The 22880-nt window shown below is 47.4% G+C and overlaps 1 protein-coding gene across 6 annotated transcripts in view; it reads left to right on the top strand.

Moving 5' to 3' along the window:
• Window positions 1-22880, top strand: part of FMNL3 (formin like 3) — a 74513-nt gene that overhangs the window by 12589 nt on the left and 39044 nt on the right. For all 6 annotated transcript variants that reach the window (XM_029204349.1, XM_029204348.1, XM_029204351.1 and 3 more), the window contains exons 2-3: window positions 20633-20716; window positions 22742-22822. In XM_029204349.1, coding sequence (XP_029060182.1) covers window positions 20633-20716; window positions 22742-22822 — 165 coding nt within the window. The remainder of the gene's footprint in view (window positions 1-20632; window positions 20717-22741; window positions 22823-22880) is intronic.

Genomic DNA, 22880 nt, shown 5'->3' with positions numbered 1-22880 from the left:
CTTTTTTCTTTTTTTTGGCTGTGTTGAGTCTTCGTTGCTATGTACAGGCTTTCTCTAGTTGTGGCGAGCGGGGGCTACTCTTCGTTGCAGTGCGTGGGCTTCTCACTGTGGTGGCTTCTTGTTGCGGAGCACGGGCTCTAGGCGTGCGGGCTTCAGTAGTTGCAGCTCGCAGGCTTCAGTAGTTGTGGCGTGTGGGCTCAGTAGTTGTGGCTCGCAGGCTTAGCTGCTCCGCGGCATGTGGGATCTTCCTGGACCAGGGATCGAACCCATGTCCCCTGCACTGGCAGGTGGATTCTTAACCATTGTGCCACCAGGGAAGTCCACAACTTCTAAAAGATGCTTAATCCTTGATTTTATATATATATATATTTTAAACTGCCTAGAAAAATTTTTGGAAGAATACAAGTAAATCTAATAACAATGATTACCTCTGAAATGTAGGGAGGGAATCATAATAAGAGGAACAGGAAAGTCAAAGGGAATTTAGCTTTATCTATAATGTTAACATTTCTTACAAGGAGAATGTATTTATATGTCAGTTATATAATTAAAAGTTAAATAAAAAATTCTTAACCTCATTAGAAATCAAGGAAATGAACATTCCAATGCTACACTTTTTTTTTTTTTTTGCGGTACGCAGGCCTCTCCCCGCCGCGGCCTCTCCCGCTGCGGAGCACAGGCTCCGAACGCGCAGGCTCAGCGGCCATGGCTCACAGGCCCAGCCGCTCCGCGGCATGTGGGATCTTCCCAGACCGGGGCACGAACCCATGGCCCCTGCATCGGCAGGCAGACTCCCAACCACTGCGCCACCAGGGAAGCCCAATGATACACTTTTATACTAATAATCTGGGCAAATTTTTAAAGATTGACAATGTCTATGGTTGTCATTGGTGGTACATTAATACACCATTAGTAGTAGTGTAATTTGGTACAGACATTTTAGAAGACGTTTTATATAGGGTCTACCAGTTTCAAATGTGCATACCCTTTAACTTGGTCATCTCACTTCCGGGAAACTGTCCTACAGAACTGTTTACACATGGCATGAAGGTGCATGGAAAGGATCCTTAGGGCTGCATTGTTTAACAGTAAACACCTGGGAGAAACCTGATTGTCCATTTCCTGTCCATATCTGTTTCTTTTCCATTCATCTGGTTACTCCCGGCAAATACTGGGAGTTATCCTTAATTTTTCCTTCTTCCTTCTCCATACTCAGTCTATTACTCTGCCAATTCCATCTTCAAAATATGTCTCAGATCTACCCATTCTCTCTATCTCTACTGCCACTGCCTCAGTCCAAGCCGATGTCAACTCTGGCTTGTATTACATCCAGACAGTTGGCCTCCCAATTTCTTCTACTGCTCCTTTCTCCATCCTCCCAGCCATTCTCCACAAAACAGCCAACTTTAAAATATAAGTCAAATAGCATCATTTTCCTACCTAGAAATCTTTAATGGCTTCCTTTTGCACTAAAAAAAAAAGGCAAACCCCTGGCCTTGGCCCTTAAGCCTGCGTTATTTGGCTCCTGCTGACTTCTGTAACCTTACTCACCCTCCTGATTGCCGACCTCCACATTAGCCTTCCTTTAGTTCGGGACAAGTTCCTTTCTGTCTCAGGGCCTTTGCACAAGCTGTTTCCTCTCCTGGAATGCCTTGCCCCTGGATCTTCAAATGGCTCAATCTAGTTTATGCTTCAGGGCTCAGTTTTAGTAATGCCACCTCTCAGAGAGGCCTCTCTTCTTTATTATTCTCTTAGCATCCTATTAACTTCTTTTGTATTATTTTCCATTTTAAAATTATTTGTTTAATTACTTGCTTATTATCTGTCTCCCCAGACTGTTGACTCCATGAGGGTGGAAACTTTCTGTATGCTTATCACTGTCCAGCCAAATACCTGGCACCGGCTAGGCACTCAATAAATGGTTGTGGCTGATGGGAATCTCGAAGATATGTGTGTGTGTGTATGTATAAATATAATCGTCTAAAAAGGGAATTAAAAGAAGAGTATATATAATGCTTTATAAAGCCACATGTTTGTATGTAAATGTTTAGAAAAAAGGCCTGGAACAGTCAATACCAAGCTGTTAGTCCCTGTGGTGACCTACGGAGGGGGATGGATAGGGTTGGGGGCCAGTGACTCCTTTTTTATTCTATAAGCTTTTGAGTTGATTAATTTTTTAACAATATGTACCCATGTATTTGTTCCTCCTTTAAGGGAAAAGGAGGAATAAAAATAGGGGAGGATGACTCAACTTTTATTGCAAAAAAGAAAGCTCCTCTCTCTTACTCTCTGCGCTGACCCAAAAGAAGAGAGCAACAGGGAGAAAGGACACCAGTGAGGTCATTCCTTGCCCTGTACTGAGCTTGGCACTAGTTTTCATAGTAGAAAGAATCCTAAGAGATGCCCTTACGCCCTGAGGCTATATTTTAAATTCTTAAATGTAGGCCCAACCTTGGTCTCCCAGACACAGCCAAGTTGTATATTTTTAGCCTGTTTCATTTCTAGGCTAGTGAAAGTTGCACCTCCAGCCTCAGTTTAGCAGGTGAAGTCAGCAAAGAGAATAAACAAGCTCTGGGCTTCACTGCAGCTAAGCTTCTCAAAGTTAAGTCAGTTCAGCAGCCCCAACCCCCAAGGAAACTATGTTCTCTAGATTCTTGTCTCCCAGAAATGTGGATAGCTAATCATTTTCACAGCTAATGTTCATTGCATGCTAATGGTATGCCAAGCATCTGGCAAAGCTCTTTATACACATTATCTCATTTAATCACCATAACTATGAAGTAGTTATAATTATCTCCATTTTATAGATGAGGAAATGGAGGGCCAGGATGGTTAAATAGCTCACCTGGGATCACACAGCTAGTAGGTGGTGACGTCAGAATTTGAATCCAAGCAGTTTGACTCCAAAACCCACATCCTTAACCACAATCTCCTTCTCTTTCCAGGGTCACCGCCCGCCCCCTCTGCCTTCAGTACTGCTTTGGTGGGGATTGTGTACATTACGGCAGAACACAGGGAAAGTAGAACAAGTCTTCCTTTGCTAAGAGGTGTGGTGGGAAGATTCAGGCTTTAGAGTCAGCCAGACTTGGGTTTGAATCCCAGCTATCCCACTAGGACTTTCACTATTCAACAAGTATTTCCTTTTTTATTTACTGTGTGCCAGTGATAGCACTGGGTATACAGTGGTGAAAAACAAATATCACCTCTGCCTTCATGGAGTTTATGGGAATGCAGATATTAAACAAATAAATACTTAACTACAAGTTATATGTCCTCGGGAGACAAAGAACAGGTTGTTACGAGAGAGTATAACCAAGGCTTCCCTCTAAATGAAGGCCAGAGGCAGCCTTGGAATCTCTGAGAGACTGTCTACTTTCATTTCATTTTCCTTCCTTTCTTGATTTATTAAGGAAACAGATCTTAGGTGCCTACTGCATATGCAGCACTTTCTCGAGTGCTTTGGAGAATAACAAAGAAATAGAAGATAATGCAAGTTGGAGAGACAAAATAGAACTGTACTTTGAACAACTAGAGAATTAAAACAAGTGCGTGTCCTCAGATTATCCGTGAGGCTCTCTATGTGCCTCAGTTATTTTATCCATAACATGGGGATATTTGTCTTGCCCAGTCACATGTTTTTGTGAAGACCAAGTGAGATCATGAAGTGATGAGGTGCCACACAGCTCCAAGCACAGAAGGACTAGAGGGTTAGGGAAGGATTAGCATGGCATGGGATTGCTAATCAGGCAGTGGTCTCAGGAAGACATGGACTTTGTCAGGTCTTACAGGGGACAGGTGTGGATCAGGAGAGAGGAGACTGAAGGCCAGAGCAGTGTGGGAGGGGATTAAAGAGGAAGAATTAGCCAGATATATGAAGGGCAGCCAGGAGCCCCACCTGCTGGGGCAGAGGATCCTCATCTCTTGCCTGGTCCATTGTAGTAGACTCCTTAGTTGTCTCTCTACTCCAGTCTTGCAGACCTAGCTCCACCTTCCTGCCCCCCACCCCCCATTCATCCTTATAGCCATGTGTAAAGATCTGGGTGAGAGGTTTTCTAGGAAGAGAGAGTAAACCTTGGGATGGGAAAGAACTTTGCACATTTCAAGGAACTGAAGAGATGCCAGATTGGTCAGCAAGGATGCTAAAGAGACATCAGGGGAGGCAGAAGAAAGGTGAGCAGGGCTTAGGTCATGGAACCTTATCAGCCTTGATAAGGAGTTTGGGAAGTGACCGGGCTCCTCAGTCAACTCTGCCCAGCAGAGTGATCGTGCCCTCTGCTCTTTCAGGTTTGACTGGTGTTCAACCCTCCTTGCTACACCCTCCTCAGGCCAGAAAGGGCAGTGCCTCTGCTAGGCTGGCCCCAGTGTTTAGTGTGCCTGTCCATGGTCTGAGCCTATAATTTGGTGGGTTGGCTGGTTACAAAAATAAAAAGTGTGACCTATAACTGAAGCTGAGTGGATTCAGTAAAGAGGGAGCTTTTAATTTGCAGGGGTCCTGGGCTGTATTTAACTGGAGGAGAAATGTGTCTCCTCCCTAAGCGCTGCTCCATTTTCTCCCTTGAGTACCTGCTCTGCAGTGAGTTAGGGTTTTTGGGCCTGGGGGTGAGCTTTAGGGAGATATTTCGAAGGGAATTTAGGGTCCAACAACAGGTTTGATGGCGCTTCCTGGGAGGTTGGCATTATTCAGTCTTGCCTCTCATATAACCCACTTGGAGGGAAGTAGAGTTTTTAAATGTTTGATTGAGTGATCACTCATTTATTCATTCAACACAAATGTATTGAGTGTTTACTCTATTTTAGACATTAGGGATCCCATAGTGAACAAAAGAGACAAAGGGACTTGCCCCACAGAGTTCACGTTTTTGTTGGGGACAACAATAAACACATATACAGGTCTGTCATAGAATGTTGAGCAGGGATAAGTGCCATGAAGAAAAAGAAGGTAAAGGGGTGGCGAGTAAGAGGGGCACTATTTTAATGAAGTGGCAGTTTGAGGGGTTGAAGTACAGGAGAGAAGTGGAATAGTGAAGACAACTTTCTGTGGACTCTGGACCCCAGCTCCCGAGAGCCCCCCAGGACAGGGGCTCCCTGAGCAGGGCAGGGTTAGGTCCATGCTCAGCGGGGGGCCTGGCTGCTTCCTAGCCCAGGTGGGCCCAGTCAGAGCCTGTGGTTGCCTCTTCCCGGCTCCACTGGTCAGAGCTGTCTGCAGGGCTGGGCAGGGTGGTGCTGGTTAACTGTAAATAGATACTTGTCTTTCCAGGGCTCCTCAAGCCTGATCCTCTCAAGATTTCCTGAAGTCACCGTGTGTTCTTGGCTAGAGGAGGACTAAGAAGTCTGGCCTGGGAAGCTGCAAGGAGTGCAGGGGTTCCTTCTGCCTGTGCCTGCTGCTCACCAGGCCTTTTTCAGGGGCTTTGGGGCTCAATGGATTTGGATTTGAATCCCGGCTCTGCCATTTATTAGCTCTGTGACCTTGGGCCAGTGCTGTAACTTCCTCAAGCCTCGTTTTCTTTATCTATATAATCAGGATAGGAATACTTGACTTCTAGGGATTTGGTGAGCATTAAATAACATATATAAAGGATCCAGGACAGTGTCTGGTATAGTGGGTGCTCAATAAATTTTAAGTTGAAATATTCTAAGACCACTAACCTCTTAAAGTCAGGGGTCTGGTATTAAGGAGCCCAGCGAAAATATTCAAGAAATATGGATTATTATTGATGGGTAAGAGACTGGTTCTGTGTACCTCAAAGTTGTGAAATCACTGAATTGCACACCACATATTAGTCACCTGGCTTTCCTACTCCATGTTGGCCTTGTCATGACCTCTGCACGGGCCTTAGGATCTCCAGGAACTAACGTGGCCCTTGGCCTATCCTTTAGCACATTTCATCTCTAGTACAGCCATGGAAGGATCGGCCTTTAAGAGTCTTCTGGACTGGGGAACTTACCAAGGCCAGAGTAGCCAGCATAGGGCTACCGAGGTCCAGACCTCTGCTCCTGTGACTGTATTGAACTCTGGGGTGGTGGTGGCCACTGTTATGTGGGTTCATTTGCAGATTGAAGGGATCACAGACTCCCTTCCCCTCAAAACCAGCCTCAGAGTGAGGCCCAGACAATGTTCTAGAATTGATGGACGAAAGATAGCTAAGTGGGAAGGAGCATCTTAGTTTGAACCTTCTGTGTCCAGAGTATGCTTGGGCCCCTTACTTTGCACAGACTTCTTGCTAATGGTTGTGGTTATTTTGTTTTTACTTGCCGCTCAGCAGAATCAGCATCACACAGACACTCATTATCCTCAGGCCCTTGGCAGTCAGGGCACTTGGTGAGTCCCTTGTAAAGTGCTCACGTCTACAGGTTATTTTCTGATGTATCTGGCATGAGTTCCAGGTTGACAGTGCAATAGCAACTATCAATTGCTCCCTTTGGGCTTGGCTAATTACTGCTGGCCTCGTATGTAAGGAATTAAGAATCTCTTATGCTTTTACGGGGCAGCAGGGCCTGGTGAGCTCCCAAAGCGTTTATCTGTCATTTCCCCAGAATACCCTTGTTAAAAGTTGTGAGCAAAACCTCAGGAATTGAAGGGTAGCCAGCCAGACAGTATTGGGTGGCATTTGGCTTCTCAGTTGATTCCCTCCAAGAATTGTAAAGAAACCATCTAGTACTTGTTGCCTATGGGTGCCTGTAGGGAAAGGTCAAATGGTGTCATAATGTTGTAAAAGTCACTACTAGCTGCTTCTGACTGTCTTGGAGGTGAGAGGGCAGAGAGGTTATTCCAGCCTTATCCTATGGCGAGGCGGAAATTTACTCAGGACTCTGGAAGGCCTCTGGAGGCTGCGAACTGAGAATGGCGCAGGTGTCATCTTCCTCGCCTGGAGACAAGGAAGGGAGAGGGATGCAGTACCAGCCCTCAGAGACTCCCGAGTGCAGCACGGTGTTCATTCGCTCAGCAAGCACTTATTGAGCACTTAGGATTGTGTTAAGTGCCAGAGAAATAAAGATGACTGAGACAGTGTCTGCCCCTAGGAGTTCAGTCTGGAGGGGAAGACAAACACATTAAACATCTAATTGCAGTCTTCAGCTTGGGAAGCACAATGGTGTAGACATGCAGGAGCATCTGGGGAGCACAGGGAGGGGCTTGGGGAATACTGCCTGTAGGAGGAAATCTCTGCTGGCTAAAGGGATAATTAGGAGTTGGAGAGAAGTGTGGAAGAGAAAGCAGGTAGAGTGGCGGCATCAGGGTGAGGCAGAGTGACGTATTCAGAGAATCCTCCCACTGCTGCGCGGGGCTCTTGGAGTGTAAGGTGTAAGGCAGACAGTGGTGGCGGGGTGGGGATGGCTAGAGCAGTAAGGAGGGCTTTGAATGCCATGCGGATGGACCATACTTCATGCTTTTTGTTGGAGAGTGTCATGGTCAGATTTTGAGGTGTGAGTGGGTCAGCGTGGCAGCCATGGGAAGGGAATCAGAACTGGAGGTGGGCAGCCGAGTGGGAGGCCTTCTAGTGTGGTGATGATGATGGGAGCCTGAACCAGAGCTGGTTTGCATGGTGGAGATGATAGGACAGACTCAATAAATGGTTTAAAAGATTAAATTTGGGGACTCAGTGATGGATTAGATTTGACATTGGAAAGGTAGAGATAAGGGAAAAGGGGGGAATTCAGGATGATACCCAGATTTCTAGTTTGAGATGGAAATGCATATTTGAGAGTCATTGGTATCTCCTGGTCAAATAAAATTTGGGGTCAAAACATTCTCATGCCTCTCTCTATATTCCCACAGACAGCACAGACCTTCAGGGACTGGGAGGGAAAACTCCTGAGACTTATGCAAGGTCACAAGGAGAGAAACAGTTGTTGAGAAGAGTAGTTAGCTGAGGGGGCCGAAAACAGAGATTTGTGGTAGATCAAACCTCAGGTTTGCAGACGGCAGGTTTAACCTGCAGAAGTTGGGAGACAACGGGGAGGTGAGGGACTTGAGATAAGGTGGAACACGAAAAACAATTTTCTTTGCAAAATCTCATCCCAAAGGTTAGAGGAATTGTCCCAGATCACTCAGCAGAGCACCTTAGTTAGTCGGTGCCTCAATTCTGTCCCCCCAAATTCTGGTCCCAGCTTTCCTGTGAATCCTCTGGGTGGCTGTTGGTGTTTTCAGTCTTACCTTTCGGAGGGGCCTGTGTGCAACTGCTCTAACCTAGAGAATTAATAAGTGTATAAATATATTTAACCTATACTCTTCAGCTACATGTATACTCTCTCTTTTATGCATTTTAAAGTACTGTGAAATTATATTTTATGTATGTGCTTAGAAGCTATCTTTGAGTCACCTGCAACTCTTTGGAGTAGCTCATCCCAGTTACCATTTATAGAGCCCTTCTCCTGGGCCAGGCACTATTCAAACTCCTTTTCATTCTTTCATCCCTTCACTTAATTCTTATAGGAGGTAGAGATTGTGATTCACATTTTATAGATGAAGAAACTGAGATTCAGAGAAGGCTAGTAACTTTCCCACTGTCTCATGAAAAGTACCAGGATTCAAATCTAGAGGAACAGGTCCTCTACGAACAGGTCCTCTAGGAACAGGTCCTCTCTGTTCCAAAGCCCATGCTGTTATTTATAGCTCTCTGAATGTTTAAAATGCCATTCAGGTATGAGGGAATTGTCACCTTGTGGTGTCCAAGAGGGGAGTTCCCTTGTCTTTTTGCTCTGCATGGTGCCCTTCTTACTCTGAGACAGAAACCTTGAACTTCAGGTGTTTGGCACACATACCTCGTTCAGCTAGTTTCACCCAGGCTTGCTGGACAGGGAGGCACCATTTAATGATCAACCAAAGCCAGTCAGACAAACACAGATGGACCTTCCCAAGTTAGAAATGGAGATTTGATTTCTTTGTAAGGAGATGGCAGGGTATGGTGGAAAAAGCCATGTCCTGGCAAAAGTTCTATTGGAGGTCACATATCTGGGTTTGAATCTGGGTTCTGCCACTTTCTGTATGACTTTGAGCCAGTTGGTCTCAGATTCTTAATTCTCTCACCAGTTAAACAGGCATAATACCACTTACCTCCACTGGTTATTAGGAACAGTAAGTGAGATTTTGTGAGAAAAGTGCCTGGCATATAAGAGACGCTCAGTAATGTTTTCCTCCCCATCTGTGGCCCCAAGTGAATATGGCACCTAGGACACCAGACATTGAGAGAAGCAGACAAGATTCAGGGTCTCTCTGGGGTGGGAACTCTCAGAAGGCTACTTCCAAAGAGGTGTTTTTCTAGCTGGACAATCAAATGAGATGTAAAAAAGCTGGGACACTCAAAGATGGGGTAGGGTGTGGGCAGTCATAACCTCTGTGTCAAGCTCTGGCATTTAAAGTCATGAGGAGGCACAATGTTGGGAGGGTAGCTTGTGGATCAAGAGCAGACTGGGGTCTTTATGATTCCTCCCCAAAGAGCAGAGGAGCACTGAGGCACTGAGATGCACCTCCATTTGACAGCAATTGAAAAAGCAAGGAGAGACAAAGGACTTGTATTGCCTCTCCCCAGCTGATATGACTGGTGACAGATGTGAGCTCATGCTGGGGCATAAAGCAGGAGTCGTGCCCCTCCCACATGTAGTCTGGATGTAGGAAGGGATTCATTAAGTTTTATGTTTTGATAATAAGCTCCTGGATTTATGAGATGCCTAGAAACCCCAAGCCAGGCCCCCAGCTGGTACACTGGGTGAGATGGAGTGCTGCCCCCAGCCGGCCTCTGCCATCCACACAGGCAGCTCACAGCACCTATTAAGCTTTTTCTGTGTGTCAGACATCCTTGTCTAGGAACAGGTGTGGTCAAGGAAAGTCCATGCCCTCACAAAGCTTACAGTCTAGTTCAGGAAATAATACAGAATGTGAGTAGTAATATGAGAGTGCAGTAATTTTTTGTGTGAAATCTTATAATTAAAAGATCTAGCATAGTGCTTGGCCCAGAGTAGACGTTTATAGGCCATAGTTTTCCCTTTTTTGGTAAATATACAAGAGTTATCGCAAGGCAAAATAGGACTTCCAGTTGGCACAGTGTATGATGCCTAGAAGACACCAGTATTTAGTATTGAAGGAATGATTGAATATAATTGTGGATGGGAAGCAAGGGCAGGAAGCCCCACAGAAGTTCAGGGGAAGGAGTGTGCAGAGGCCTGGGTTGTTTGAAGGGGGCTTCATGAGGAACATTGATCGTATTGATCCTGAAGGATGCATGCAATTTGAAAAGGTTCAGAGAAGGGCTAAAACAATTGGTTGTCTCAGAAGAGGCATTGTATGGGAATACAAACTCAGGGTCAGACCTGGATTCAAATCTCAGCTCTATCGCGTACTGGCTGTGTGACCCTGGGCAAGTTCCACGGCCTGCCTTTCGAAGCCTTTGTTTCCTCACCTGTAAAATAGGAATGATGTTAGTCCCAACTTCATAGGGTTCTTGTGAGAATTAAATGAGATAATCGTATAAAGTTCTTCTTTTTTTAAAATATTTATTTATTTTGGGGCTGCATCAGGTCTTAGTTGTGGCATGTCGGATCTTTTGTTACGGCGCGTGGGCTCTTGATGGCAGTGCAAGGGCTTCTCTCTAGTTGTGGCACGCAGCCTCATTAGTTGTGGTGTGAGGGCTCTCTAGTTGTGGCACGAGGGCTCAGTAGCCCCGCAGCATGTGGGATCTTAGTTCCCTGACCAGCGTCCCTTGCATTGCAAGATGGATTCTTAACCACTGGACCACCAGGGATATCCCTCATACAGAGTTCTTATCAAAGTTTTGTCAATAAATGTTAGCTTTTGTCATTATTTTATCATTTTAATAGTAGTATCATTATTATCCTACTCATGCCTACCTACTTACCTTAGTTCCCTAGACCTTGTGTCATCTGGCTGTTCCCTGCCTGCTGTAATATCCTCATATATACTTTTATTCCATTATTGTAAATCAGGGACTCCCAGACTTTTTATGGCGTTTTGTGTGTCTGTGTACTTGCAATTGCTATGTCCTTGCCTAGCATATCACCATCTTCCCCTGCTTCATTGCTTTTCCTGCCTTCCTCCTGCTTGATGTTTTAAGACTAAATCCTATAGCATTTCTTCCAGGAAGCCTTACTCGACTCCTCTATTAGATTTTGCATCCTCGGGATCCTACGGTGCCACGTGCACCTGTTTCACAGCTGTGCTGTATGCACTCATCCCTGGTTTGCTTGTCTACCTTGCCCTCTGGATATAAACTTCCTGAATGTAAGGATCCTGTCCTATTTATTTTTATATCCCCAGCTCCTAGCTTAGTGATTGGCATATTGTTATTTTCCAGCTGATTGTTGAATAAGAAATCCAAACCGCACCCCCCTGAGAAAGCATAGCTAGCTTTATGTGTAACGTTTACTACCTACTTCTGACTTAAATGCTTTATGTATACTAACTTTAATCATCATAACAACCCTATGAAGTATTATTTCTACCTCCATTTTATAGATGAGGAAACTGAGGCTCATAGAGATTAAATAAGTCTCCCAAGGCCACACTAGTAAGTGGTGGAACCGAGATTCGTACCAGGGCAGTGTGGCTCCTCATTCTGTGCTTTAACCACTCTGAGATTTGTGATAGGCTATTTATTGAACACCCAAGAAAAGGTGAAGAGACATTAGCTATAAATTACAACTCCATGAACATATTTTAAAGGCGTTAGTAAATGTGTGGAGACACTGTTAGGGGGCGAGTGTAGACCTTACCAGTCTCGCTTATGAAAGATTTGCTAGAGAAGGTGGGATTTCACCCGTTGTGAATTGGATGAGGGGCATGGCTGGCAATTGGGAAGGAGATGATCTCTGAGGATAATGTAGAATAGAAATCTTAGGGGCAGGAAAAAGAGGAGTATATGTATGGGGAAATTCAATTTGCCCAAACTTTATTGAGTACCTACTACAGTGATAAACAAGCTGGTGATGATGGTGCCTGTGCTCAGGAGCTTGTGGGCTAGCGGGCTTTAAGAAGATGAGTCTGGTTAGAAGATGAGTCAGGGGAGTGTCTTAGATTTATGGCGTGAACTGAAGGACAGAGTTGAAACTCAGAATGAGAAGTGGGAGTTTGCTGAGGGAGAAGCAGCATTAAGGAAAGTGACTTGGGCTGTAGCACATTAGGCAGATTATAGGAGAGGGACCAGAAATAGCAAGGACAATTGTAAGAATTTGGATAATCCCCTCCAGAAATAACCAGGGACTGAACCAGAGACTTGGTGATGGGAGAGGTAGTAGCAGGATCAATCAGTTATTTATTAAGCACCTGCTCATGATTCAAAGAAGGATAAGGCATGACCTCTACCCTCCAGGAGTTCATGTTCTAATTGTAAATAAAGGAAATACACACATGAAAAGACACTATATGACTTCATTCAGTTTGTGTTAAGATCCATGGTATCAGTGACCAGCTATTGTTTTCCTCTTTGCTTCACTCATCTGGACTTCATTTCCAAGGTCACCTCATGGTCCAGAATAGCTGCTGAAGTTCTAGCCATTACCTCTGCATTCCAACCAGCTGGACAGAGGAAGGAGAAAAGAAGGGTATACTCCCTCCCTTTAATGATACTTCTCAGAAGTTGTACACACTACTTCTACTTGCATCCCACATGGTCACATAGCCACACCTGAATGCTAGGGAAGATGAGAAATATATTAATTCTTTTAATTTTTTAAATTTATTTTTTAAGTTCAAGCATAGTTGATTTACAATGTTGTATTAATTTCTGCTCTACAGCAAAGTGACTCAGTTATACACATATATACATTCTTTTTTATATTATTTTCCATTATGGTTTATCCCAGGATATTGAATATAGTTCCCTGTGCTATACAGTAGGACCTTGTTGTTTATAGAAATATATTAATTCTGGGTTGCTAGGTGCTCAGCTGAACATTGGAGGTTCATTAATAAGGAAGGTGAGAGGAGGTTGGGGATAACAAGCAGGTCTCTGCCATATCATCCTTCACATATGATTATGCTTTGGAGCTCAGAAGAGGGATTGAGCTGTGTTGGGTAGTCACAGAGTTGGATTTTGAGTCAGGTAGTAATAGGTAGGGATTCAGAAGACTGGGGAAACGTCAGTTATAAGCAAATCCTATGGCAAGAGTGGTTGTTCCGAGAGAGAGTCCAGGAGAGAATGAGCTGGTCAGAGATGCTGGGGCCAACCCAGGGAGAATCTTACCTGTGAAGCTCTTTCTTATTTAAGATGCTAAGAACAGTAGGCCAAGGAGTTTAGGTTTTCTTGTGTAAATGGTAAGGAGTCAGAGAAGATTTCTGAACTGAAAAGAAACATGATTTATCTTATGTGCTAGGAAGTTTAGAAATTTCATCCACATGCAGTTTGGAAGTAGGGATGCCAGCTAGAAGGTTATCCCAGAAGGTCAGGAGTGAACAAGGGCCTATCTGATGGTGGCAGTGGGAATGGAAGGGAAGGGAAGGTATGGATGAGAGACCCTGGGAAGGACACGCCCTGGGTCCTAGTGGTAATGGGCTGTGGTCTGAGGAGAGAGAAGAAGATGCCTTTTGTAGGATGTTACCCCAGAAACGTTGTGTCCTCTGTGAGGTAGCACTGCCTATTAGGTCTCCCCTGGCGGGAGGGCAGAATGTCATGAAGAGAAGGGTTGACCTTGGTTGGCTACTGGGATAATGTGAGGCTCTGCCCCAAGACTCCTTAGCTTTGGAAAGCCAGCTGCCCCCAGCAGAATAGTTTCCATTCTGCGTAACTGGGGACTGTGTGGGTCTGGCTAACCGCGAGGAGGGGCTGAGGAGCCAGCAGATAGATCAAGTTGCTGTGGCAGTGACTTTTCAAGCTGGGGCTTGGGGCCCCTAGCTAACAAAAGTCCTTCTATCCGAGGCTGTGTGCTTCTTGACTGAGTAGGCCAGAAAGGTGTCCTTAGCCAGGGCCAGGTTACCTGCCAAGGTTACCTGATGTCAGGTATGAGGCCGACAGTGTGGCAGAGGGTAGAGCTGGGGGGCTTTGCTGGCACTGGGGTCATGGCCAACTTCCTGTGCCGGCTCAGGATCCAACGCGGAAGTGTTCCAGGGTGAAGAAGAGGCCTCGGGGAGTATAGTTGTATTTGGATAAAGCCGCCTCTTTGTTTGATTGATGCTGACCTTCTAGGACCTCTCCTTTACCCGGCTTCCCTGGTGTGAGTTGCAGAGCTCAGCCTGAGACATCTGGCGAATCCATCTCCTTTTCCTCCAGGCTGCTCAGGGACTTGGCCCGTAACTGCTCAACAAGTCATTTCTGGTTATAGAGTCATCAGTGACCACAGAAGCACGTTCTCCAGACAGGGCTCTGAAAGCTGGCTTTTACCTGGCAGCTTGTCCCCAAAGTGATAGCTTCACGTAAACAAAACCAGAAAGCCAGACCTAAGCCTTTACAGACACTTAAGTCAAGGAGCACCCACCCATAAGTCTAGTAGGGTAGCTTAGACCTTGAGGAAACTGTGTGTGTGGCTAGAGCTGTGTCACACCCATGAGCCCCTGTGCATGGGGCTGCAGATAGAGGGAGGTGAGGAGGGAGGGGCAGCTGTACCATTGAGGCTGTGGGGTTTGGTAGCACCAGGGCAGGAAGCCTCGAGTCCAGGGAGGTGACTGCTGCTGTCCACCCCTTCCTATTCTTGAAGTGTTCATCCCACTCCATCACGGGCAGGGCTACCTCTTCCTCCAGCCAAGTGTCATGAACTGTTCTTGTGATTTCCTTTCTGCTGCAGGATACAGTTCTCCCAGAGCCTTTCCCAGTTGGCTCAGGCTCATTCCAGACTCTCTCAAGTTATCTTCTCCAAACCTGAGCTCTGAAAAGAAGGATGGGAGGGAGGCAGGCAAGGAGAGCCATCCTGAGCTTCGTCTCCCAGGTTGGCAGCAAAGCCAGGCTTGGGCTCGGTCTGTGGGAGCTGCAGTGAGACCTGGCCACCGACCTGGTCTGCTTCCTCCCCTGCACTACTCCCGCCAGTCACGGGGCTGGGGGAAGGTGTGGGTGTTTGCAGGGACTGCTGTGCTTCCCATGCCTGGACCTTCTTAATTTTAGCTCTTGGACCTTTGACCAAATTCTCTGATTTTTTTGGTTTCCTTTTGCCAGGATTGTACTTCTGGGGGGCAGTTAGGAGGAGCTGTGCTGAAACAACGAGATAAACAAACAGTGACGCAGAGGCGGCAGCAGCGTAAGCAACAGGCTGGGCCTGCCGTCTGGGCCGGCTGGGTGGAGGAGGACTCCCGCCCTGCACACTGGCCAGCTGGCTTGTGTTAAAGCTCTGGCTGAAAATAACTCTCATTGTCTGGGAGCTGCTACTGCGCAGGGCTGGCAGGTCTGGCTGTGGCCGCCAAGGGGGAAGAGGCAGCAGGGGCCGGTACCTCCCACCTCCTTGGGCTCTTGCCCTTTGGGAGCAGTGCCCAGCTGGCCACAGCTGCGTCTACTGCCCACCAGGAGAGACACGTGGAGAGTAGGCCGGGCCACTCCTAACACTCTGTCCTTTTGGTGGCTGGGCATGGCCCTTTGTGCCCAGTGTTGCCTGTTTCGCCATTGACTTGGGGGCATGAGATGTGAGGGGATCCTGGCAGGAACACAGGGCGGGAACGCAGGGCTCCAGCTGCTCCTACAGCAGTCTCCTGGACTCCCAAACTGGGACCTCACTGCATTCTCCTCTGCCATCTGTATAATGGACTGATCTGTGGATGCCCGAGAGGCTTTGCTGGCTGCTGTGACCCGGAGCTGGGGCTCAGCAGCATGTAGTGCCCAGGACAGTGCCTCATTTCATCTCTGGGGAAGTTGTAGACTCAGCTTCCCAGGGCTCCCCACCCCCGTGGGCTGAGCCTGGCGGCTGGGGCTGCCACACTGGGGAGAAGTGGCCAGCTGTAGGGGACTTGGTGGGGAGGTGGTTCTGAGAGGGAAGACATGAAGAAAACCACCAGCTCGCATTCTGTATTTGCTCAAAATAGACAGCCCTTGCCTGCCTTCCCTCAAGCCTCCAGAATCCCCTTCACAGGAAAGTTTCAGACATCTCTCTCCCTCTCCTCAGAGGACCTATGCCATTTTTGTCTCTATTCCTGAGATTTATCGTGATTGACTGGGACCAATAGAAGCAGCTGGGAATTTTGGGTGGTTCCTATTTCTGTTTGTTGGGTTTTCCCCAGGCCTGGCCCAAGGAGACTGACAGAGGCAGGGGTGAGTCCCAGCACAGGAGCCACAGCTTTGAAGGAAACTCCAACCCTACCGGCATTTCCCTTCCCCTGCAGTGGGAAGGAAACGAGGAGGGGCTAACTGACCTGGGGTGCAGAGCAGGAAAGGGAAAGGAACCTCTGCGACTAGAGCCACCTCCCTCCTCCTCTGCTTCTCTGGGGCCAACAGGGGTCCGCTGGGGAGTAAGGAAGCCTCGCTTGGGGGGACTGGGCCCTTTTGCCCCCGCAGAGCCCAGGAAGGGGTTGGCCCCTGAGCAGGGCACTCTGCCTGGCCGCAAACTGGCAGTAAACCAGAGCGGCCTTGCCGGAGAAGCATCAGATCCACCCCTTTCTGCTTCTTCCTGTTGTAGGTTTTTATTATTAGACTTCTGGCTGGTTCCCTCTGATTTAGGAATTAGCCCCGGAGTTGCTTTCAGTCTGAGTTCCTCTTCCCCCTCTCTTCCCATCTCCCTGGGGTCTCCCCTTCCCTCCCCAAGTATGGTGGTATTTCATTTCCTCCTAGGCTTAGAGGAAACCAGAGAGGGATCAAAGGAGGGGTAAGGGATTGCTCTGTCCCCAGAGTGTGGAGAAGCAGTGCTGAAGGAGGAGGGACAGAGGCAGAGATAGAGGGACAATCCAGGAGCCAGAGGGCAGGTCCTTGGGATGTCAGAACATTACTCAGTGTTTCTAGGAAGAGCGGGCAGGGAACTGTGTGTTCCAGACACATACGGGCCCAAAGTATTTATCATTTAATCCTCATAAAACCCTGTGAAGTCGTGAGATTATCTCCATTTTATGGGTGAGCTCACTGAGGTTCTGTGACTCTGAAGAGCCTGAAGTTGATCTTGGGCTGTCTGATTCCACCTTCAGTGCCCCCTGCTCTGAGACAGCTGAACCTCCTTTCTGTTCAGCAAGGATCTCAGTGAGGAGTTAGCAAGAACTCAGCCCAACTTCTGCCTCAAGAAAGCCTGAGGTCTCTGCGGAACCACAGCAGGAAAATGTCAAGGAAACAAACCTCTGACCGAGACCAGAAGGAACCATGTCAGATTTGCTCCCTGGCTGTCCCCGGAACTCAGGAAGCTGCCCTTCCTCAGGACGTTGAGCCCTGCTGGCCTCACGCATGTTTTCTGGTGGAGGCAGAAGCCCCGATTCCCTAGTCTGGCAGGGGGAGAACTGCCAGGCCCTGGTCCTGCCCTCTAGCCAGTGGCTCCCACCCCCCAGTCAGTGATGGGCTTCTTGTGAGTGTTGGAGGCTGGGGAATTCCCCCACCCACCTCCTTCCCCATCACACTTTGGCCCCAAAGGAGCAGAGAAGACCGCCATCACTGTCCAGAAAGTGCCACCCAGAACTCTGGACTGGAGGATGTAGGCCTGTGGTTGGAGCTGATTCATGCTTCTGCCACCCATTTCCATACACTGATGTCCCTCTCTCCTGGGCATCTAAATTTTGCCCGGGTCCCTGAGGTTCCTCCTCCATGCTCTTAGGCTAGGGTTCCCAAAGGTGGTGACTCTGCTTCGTCTTTGAAGCCCTGGGGGGAGGTTTTCTCACCAGTTCACCTGGTGGGGAAGTGTGAGGCCACAGCAGCTGACAGTGGGTGGCTGAGGGAGGAGGTTGGTGTAGACGGGATGTGATGTCTGTCACAGTAGCGACAAGCTGCCACCCCCGGCCCGGTCGCGTTCTTCCAGGGGAGACAACTGTTTCTACCTTCACGGCACAGACTTGGGAGAAAGGAGCAGATGACAGTGAAGTCATCTCAGGACGCACACAGAGCCAGAACCAGGCCTGGTCTCACTTGGGCTCAGCTAGCAGCAGCCTGGCCCTGGTTAGGTGGGAGAACTTGCTCTGGGCCACCTTTGATCTTTGGGTCCCTGTTCTGTTATGGCCTCCTGCTCCTGTCCTGTTATCCACAGAGACATGCTGAGATTGGCCCTTAGCAAAGTAATTTCCAGAGAGAAACATCTGGGGTTGTATTTGCCCGTCCGGCCATCCCTGCTACATCGGCAGTGGGGAGGATTCGGTTAGCCCCTCTTGCCTGCGGAAGCTCAGGCAGGTTAATAGGGCAGCAGAAACCATGGGGAGAGGTGTGAAGTGGTGGTCTCTTCCCCTTCTTTTCTTCTCTTGACCTCTTCTGTATTCCTGAGTTCTTCTACTTCTAAACACTGAGCAGAGATCCCAACGCTACTTCTTTTTTGAACCATAGTGACCCTGTTTCCAGCAAGGAGCTGGGCCCAGGGCTCAGAACCGGGACATCTTAACCATAGGTTTACCATCAACTTACTCTCCACTCAGTGCCTGTCACAGGGTTAGACATTATTGGGGGTTGGAGATCGTATGAATAGATACAGTCCTTTAGGAGCTAGATGAGCATACAACTGGCTTAATCGTATGTATGTAAATAAATGCATAATAAATAGATACATGTAACAGAAATAAATGGTGTTTAAGGATTTTCTTTTGGTTTCTTAGAAAATGGAGGCCCCACTCCCAGGATACTCCTGATGCTTTTGGAATAATGCAGGGCCTGTGTGACTCCTTGGGATCCCGGGCACACACGATTCATGTTCCCAGGGATGAGGATGTCAAGGAGTGGGTAGAGGTAAACCAAGTGGTCATGCTTCGTTTACCCGGGAGTTAAGAGCTGAACTTGGAGCAGTAGGTAAAGGAGAGAAAGATGAGAGGAAGGCCTTCCAGGTGGCCTGAGTATGCTGGGGGAAGAGGCCAGATTTGTGGGTAGTCAGACAGCTCTGATACTTCAGGTAGGAGATCATATCTGATTCAGGAGTTGGGGGTGGGGTGCAGGTGAGTGATCTGCCTTTGGAGGCAAGGGCTGTGACTGCCACCAAGGCAGCCACCGGACTGGCTAGAGGAGGGCCTTGGCTGGACAGGGGTAAAAAGGGAGGGAAAGGTAGGGCTGCTGGTCTGGGTGGAGCTCACGCATGGATGCCTTGGCTTTTACTCATTTACACTTGTATTCATTTATTCACTCAGCAAACAGTAGTGAACAAAATAAAATGACTCCTGGTCTGTCCTGTACTCTAGGTTAGAGTGTCTCAACGAGGGGTTGGGACACTTTACTGTGTCTTAAATAATTGGGAGCTGTGTCATAAGTAATTGATACTAATAATAAAGTCCTGAAATTTTGTAAATTATTTCCTTAAAAATTTGAGCAGTTACCTTTATGTTAATGTTCTGCTCATTCACTTGTATCCTGATATGAGGGAAAGGGGTAGACTTGTGACATCTGCACAGGCTGTGGGTGGCTCAGGATTCACCCGTGGGCACACGTGGTGCAGGAAGCCCGCTCAGCTCTCAGACCGTGGGGGGAAATCGATTGAAGGTTGCCACTTTAGACTGGGAGCTTTCAAACTTTTTTGCCCAGTTCCATGTTAAGAAACACATTTTACAGTACAGCGTGATCTATACGTGTGTGTGTGTGTATGTGTATACATAACATATAAAAAGAAACAAAACTTCATGAAACTTTTATTTTATTTATCTATTTTTGGCTGTGTTGGGTCTTCGTTGCTGCACGTGGGACATTTCTGTAGTTGCGGTGAGCGGGGGCTACTTTTTGTTGCAGTGCACGGGCTTCTCATTGTGGTGGCTTCTCTTGGAGCATGGCACGTGAGCTTCAGTAGTTGCAGCACTCGGGCTCAGTAGTTGCAGTATGCAGGCCCTAGAGCGCGCAGGCTTCAGTAGTTGTGGCTCGCAGGCTCAGTAGTTGTGGCTCACAGGCTCTACAGCACAGGCTTAGTAGTTGTGGTGCACGAGCTTAGTTGCTCTGTGGCATGTGGCATCTTTCTGGACTGGGGATCGAACCTGCATCCCCTCCACTGGCAGATGGATTCTTAACCACTGCGCCACCAGGGAAGTCCGTGAAACATTATTTATACTTCCTACTTACAATGAATTCTGGTATCTTCAATCCTATTCTATTTTAATCTGTTCATTTTCTTTTTTTAAATTTAATTTTATTTAGAAAAAATTTTTATTGGAGTATAGTTGATTTACAATGTCGTGTTAGTTTCAGGTGTACAGCAAAGTGAATCAGTTATAAATACACGTATATCCACTCTTCTTTAAAAAAATTCTTTTCCCATATAGGCCATTACAGAGTATTGAGTAGAGTTCCCTGTGCTATACAGCCAGTTCTTACTAGTTATCTATAGTAGTGTGTATATGTCAGTCCCAATCTCCCAGTTTATCCCTCCCCCCCCACCCCCTGATAACCAATCTGTTCATTTTCATTTAAAATAAAGTTACTCTTGACTGACTAAATTGATTCCACAACCTGTGGTTTGGAAAACATTGTTCAACCAAGCTTAAGCAAATATGAAGGGGAAGCAGGAGGATGGTCATGCCTCTCTGAGCCTTCCTTATGAGCCACAGAGTGTCAGGGTGAAGCCTGAGGGACCAGGCCTAAGGGAAGCCTATCAGCCCTGTTGACTCAGGTTCTCTCCTCAGAGCTCCATGAACCTGCCTCCTGACAAAGCCCGGCTCCTGCGGCAGTATGACAACGAGAAGAAGTGGGATCTGATCTGTGACCAGGTACGGGGTTTGCAGTGGGCCCGGAAGTGGGGGGTGTGTCTTGAGCTGGACGAGGCAGCAGGACCGTGGGCATTGACTGCAGCTCTGGGGTTCCTTGAGGAACCCTGGCCTGGGCGTGGCATCAGTCCATGCTTACTTCCTGATCCAAAACGCCTCTCCTAACAGAGACAGGGCTGGTAGGCCAAGTTCCCCTCTAGCTGCCACAAAGAACTGTCTTGATTTCTTCCCAGTGAGCAGCAGCCTCAAGGAGGTTTGTGTAGGTCTGAGGTATAGGGTCTGCTGTGGAGGAGTTTGGTGTTTTTCCCAGCAGAGCTTGTTTCTGCCTTTCCCCAGGGTGAGGGCTGTCCCTGGCTGGGAAATTCAAAGCACCATTTTTCTCTCACTCTGCTCCAGACCTGGCAAATAGCAGGGTTTTCCCAATTATTTACAGGCCTCTAGGAATGAGAAGCCCCGGTCCTCTAGTCTCCTGTTCCCAAATCTCAGAACTTGAGGATTGGAAGCTCTCCCTACACGAAAGTGTTTATAGACAGAAGAGAAAATAGAGATTATCACTTAGCTCAGAATCAAGAACTAATGCCTGCAGCCTTGCTCTTTCCCCTGCCCACATTTGAAGATCACAAGTCATGAGTTTCTGAACTCAGACAGGCCTGTCTGCACTGCTGGGAGAGTTGGCTTTACCTCTTGGGAGGTATGGAAGCACCTGGCCCAGAGTGTAGGCATTCAGTTTACCCAGCACTTTCTGATGGAGTTTTGTCATAAACATAATTTTTTTCAAGCCCTGAACAAAATCACAAAAATCACAATAGCTAACATTTATTGAGTACTTATTATGGACCAAGCACTTATATATATATATATATATATATATATATATATATTTAATCCTCACAGAAACCCTCTGAGGAAGGCACTGTTACATTTTATAGGAGCAGAACCTGAGGCTCAGTAACTTGCCTTTCACTGGTAGGTGATAGAGCCAGGGCTCAGGCTGCCAACTCCATCTGTGCTAACTATTGTGCTCCTCTGCTTCCCAAGTCATGCTGCTTGACCTAAGGTAGAATCATGCTTCAGAGAACCTAGTCCAGGTCGCTTCTTATCCAGGGAAGGCCAATTTCCTTGAATTCTGCATTAAGCGGAGTTGAGCACCTACCTGGGGTTTGGAGAACAGTAGCCCTTTGGTACTGAGTTTCTTTAATTGATAATCTCTCAGTCTTTTCTAGGTCACATAATGTCAGCTCTTTCTTAAACCTTTCCTTTTTTTCTTTCATTTGTTTTTAGGTTCTGTTTCCTAACATTATATCATTCTCCTGGACCCTCTCCAGCCCCTAACTCTTCAGATATCTCCGTTGTGGAGGCCCTTACAGGACCAGAATGCTTAAGAGTTTTCCCTGAGTTTTCCCTTGGGTCAGATGAGAGGGTTGGGCCACAATGGGGAGCCTGTGCCCTGTGTGGAAGGGGACGGAGCAGTGATCTTGCTGAAAGCAGCCTGCAGCATTTGGGGTTGCTTGGATTGTGGGGGCCTGGGACCTGGGCAAGGAGCAGAAAGTGTGTTTGCACTCCTAAGTTGTGTTATCACAGCAAAACCAGTCTAGTCCCAAGTCTGGGCTCAGGGCTCAGAAAGTTGGCTTCTACAAGGCCTAGCTCCCCTCCCCTTCGCCTTCCTAACCACTGTCCATTAGCTGGCTAGGAAGTGAACAACATTTCCCAATCATGTCTTTATTTTGGGTGCTGTTTAGAGCTATGTAATCCCCGCATCTTCTTAGCAAGCAGCAGGCTCTTAAAATAATTTTTAATATAGAAAAATATTTGAGGCTCAGGGAGTACTAATTGAAGGAGGAGAAGATGGCAACAGATGAGAAGTAGCTGAGGATAAGTCAAGAAGGGGAACCTATGGTTTGGGTGATGTTAAGGGCCAGGTGATAACTTCAGGAGTCCCCTCACATCAAACACTGTGAGTGCCCTACTTCCTCAGCACTCCCCTCAGAACCTTGGGTGTCTGTGTACACACACGTGTTTCCCTTACAGGAACGATTCCAGGTGAAGAATCCTCCCCACACTTACATCCAGAAACTCCAGAGCTTCTTGGACCCCAGCGTAACTCGGAAGGTGAAGTGCGAGGCAGGGAGTCCCCGTTTTGCTGCCCTTTACTGTCCTGTGGGGCAAA

Source organism: Monodon monoceros, unplaced genomic scaffold (genome assembly GCF_005190385.1).
Source record: "Monodon monoceros isolate NGI ecotype Baffin Bay Population unplaced genomic scaffold, NGI_Narwhal_1 Super_Scaffold_6, whole genome shotgun sequence".
Lineage (NCBI taxonomy): Eukaryota > Metazoa > Chordata > Mammalia > Artiodactyla > Monodontidae > Monodon > Monodon monoceros.
The sequence above is the reverse complement of the archived record's forward strand: the minus strand, read 5'-3'. Positions and strand labels throughout refer to the sequence as shown.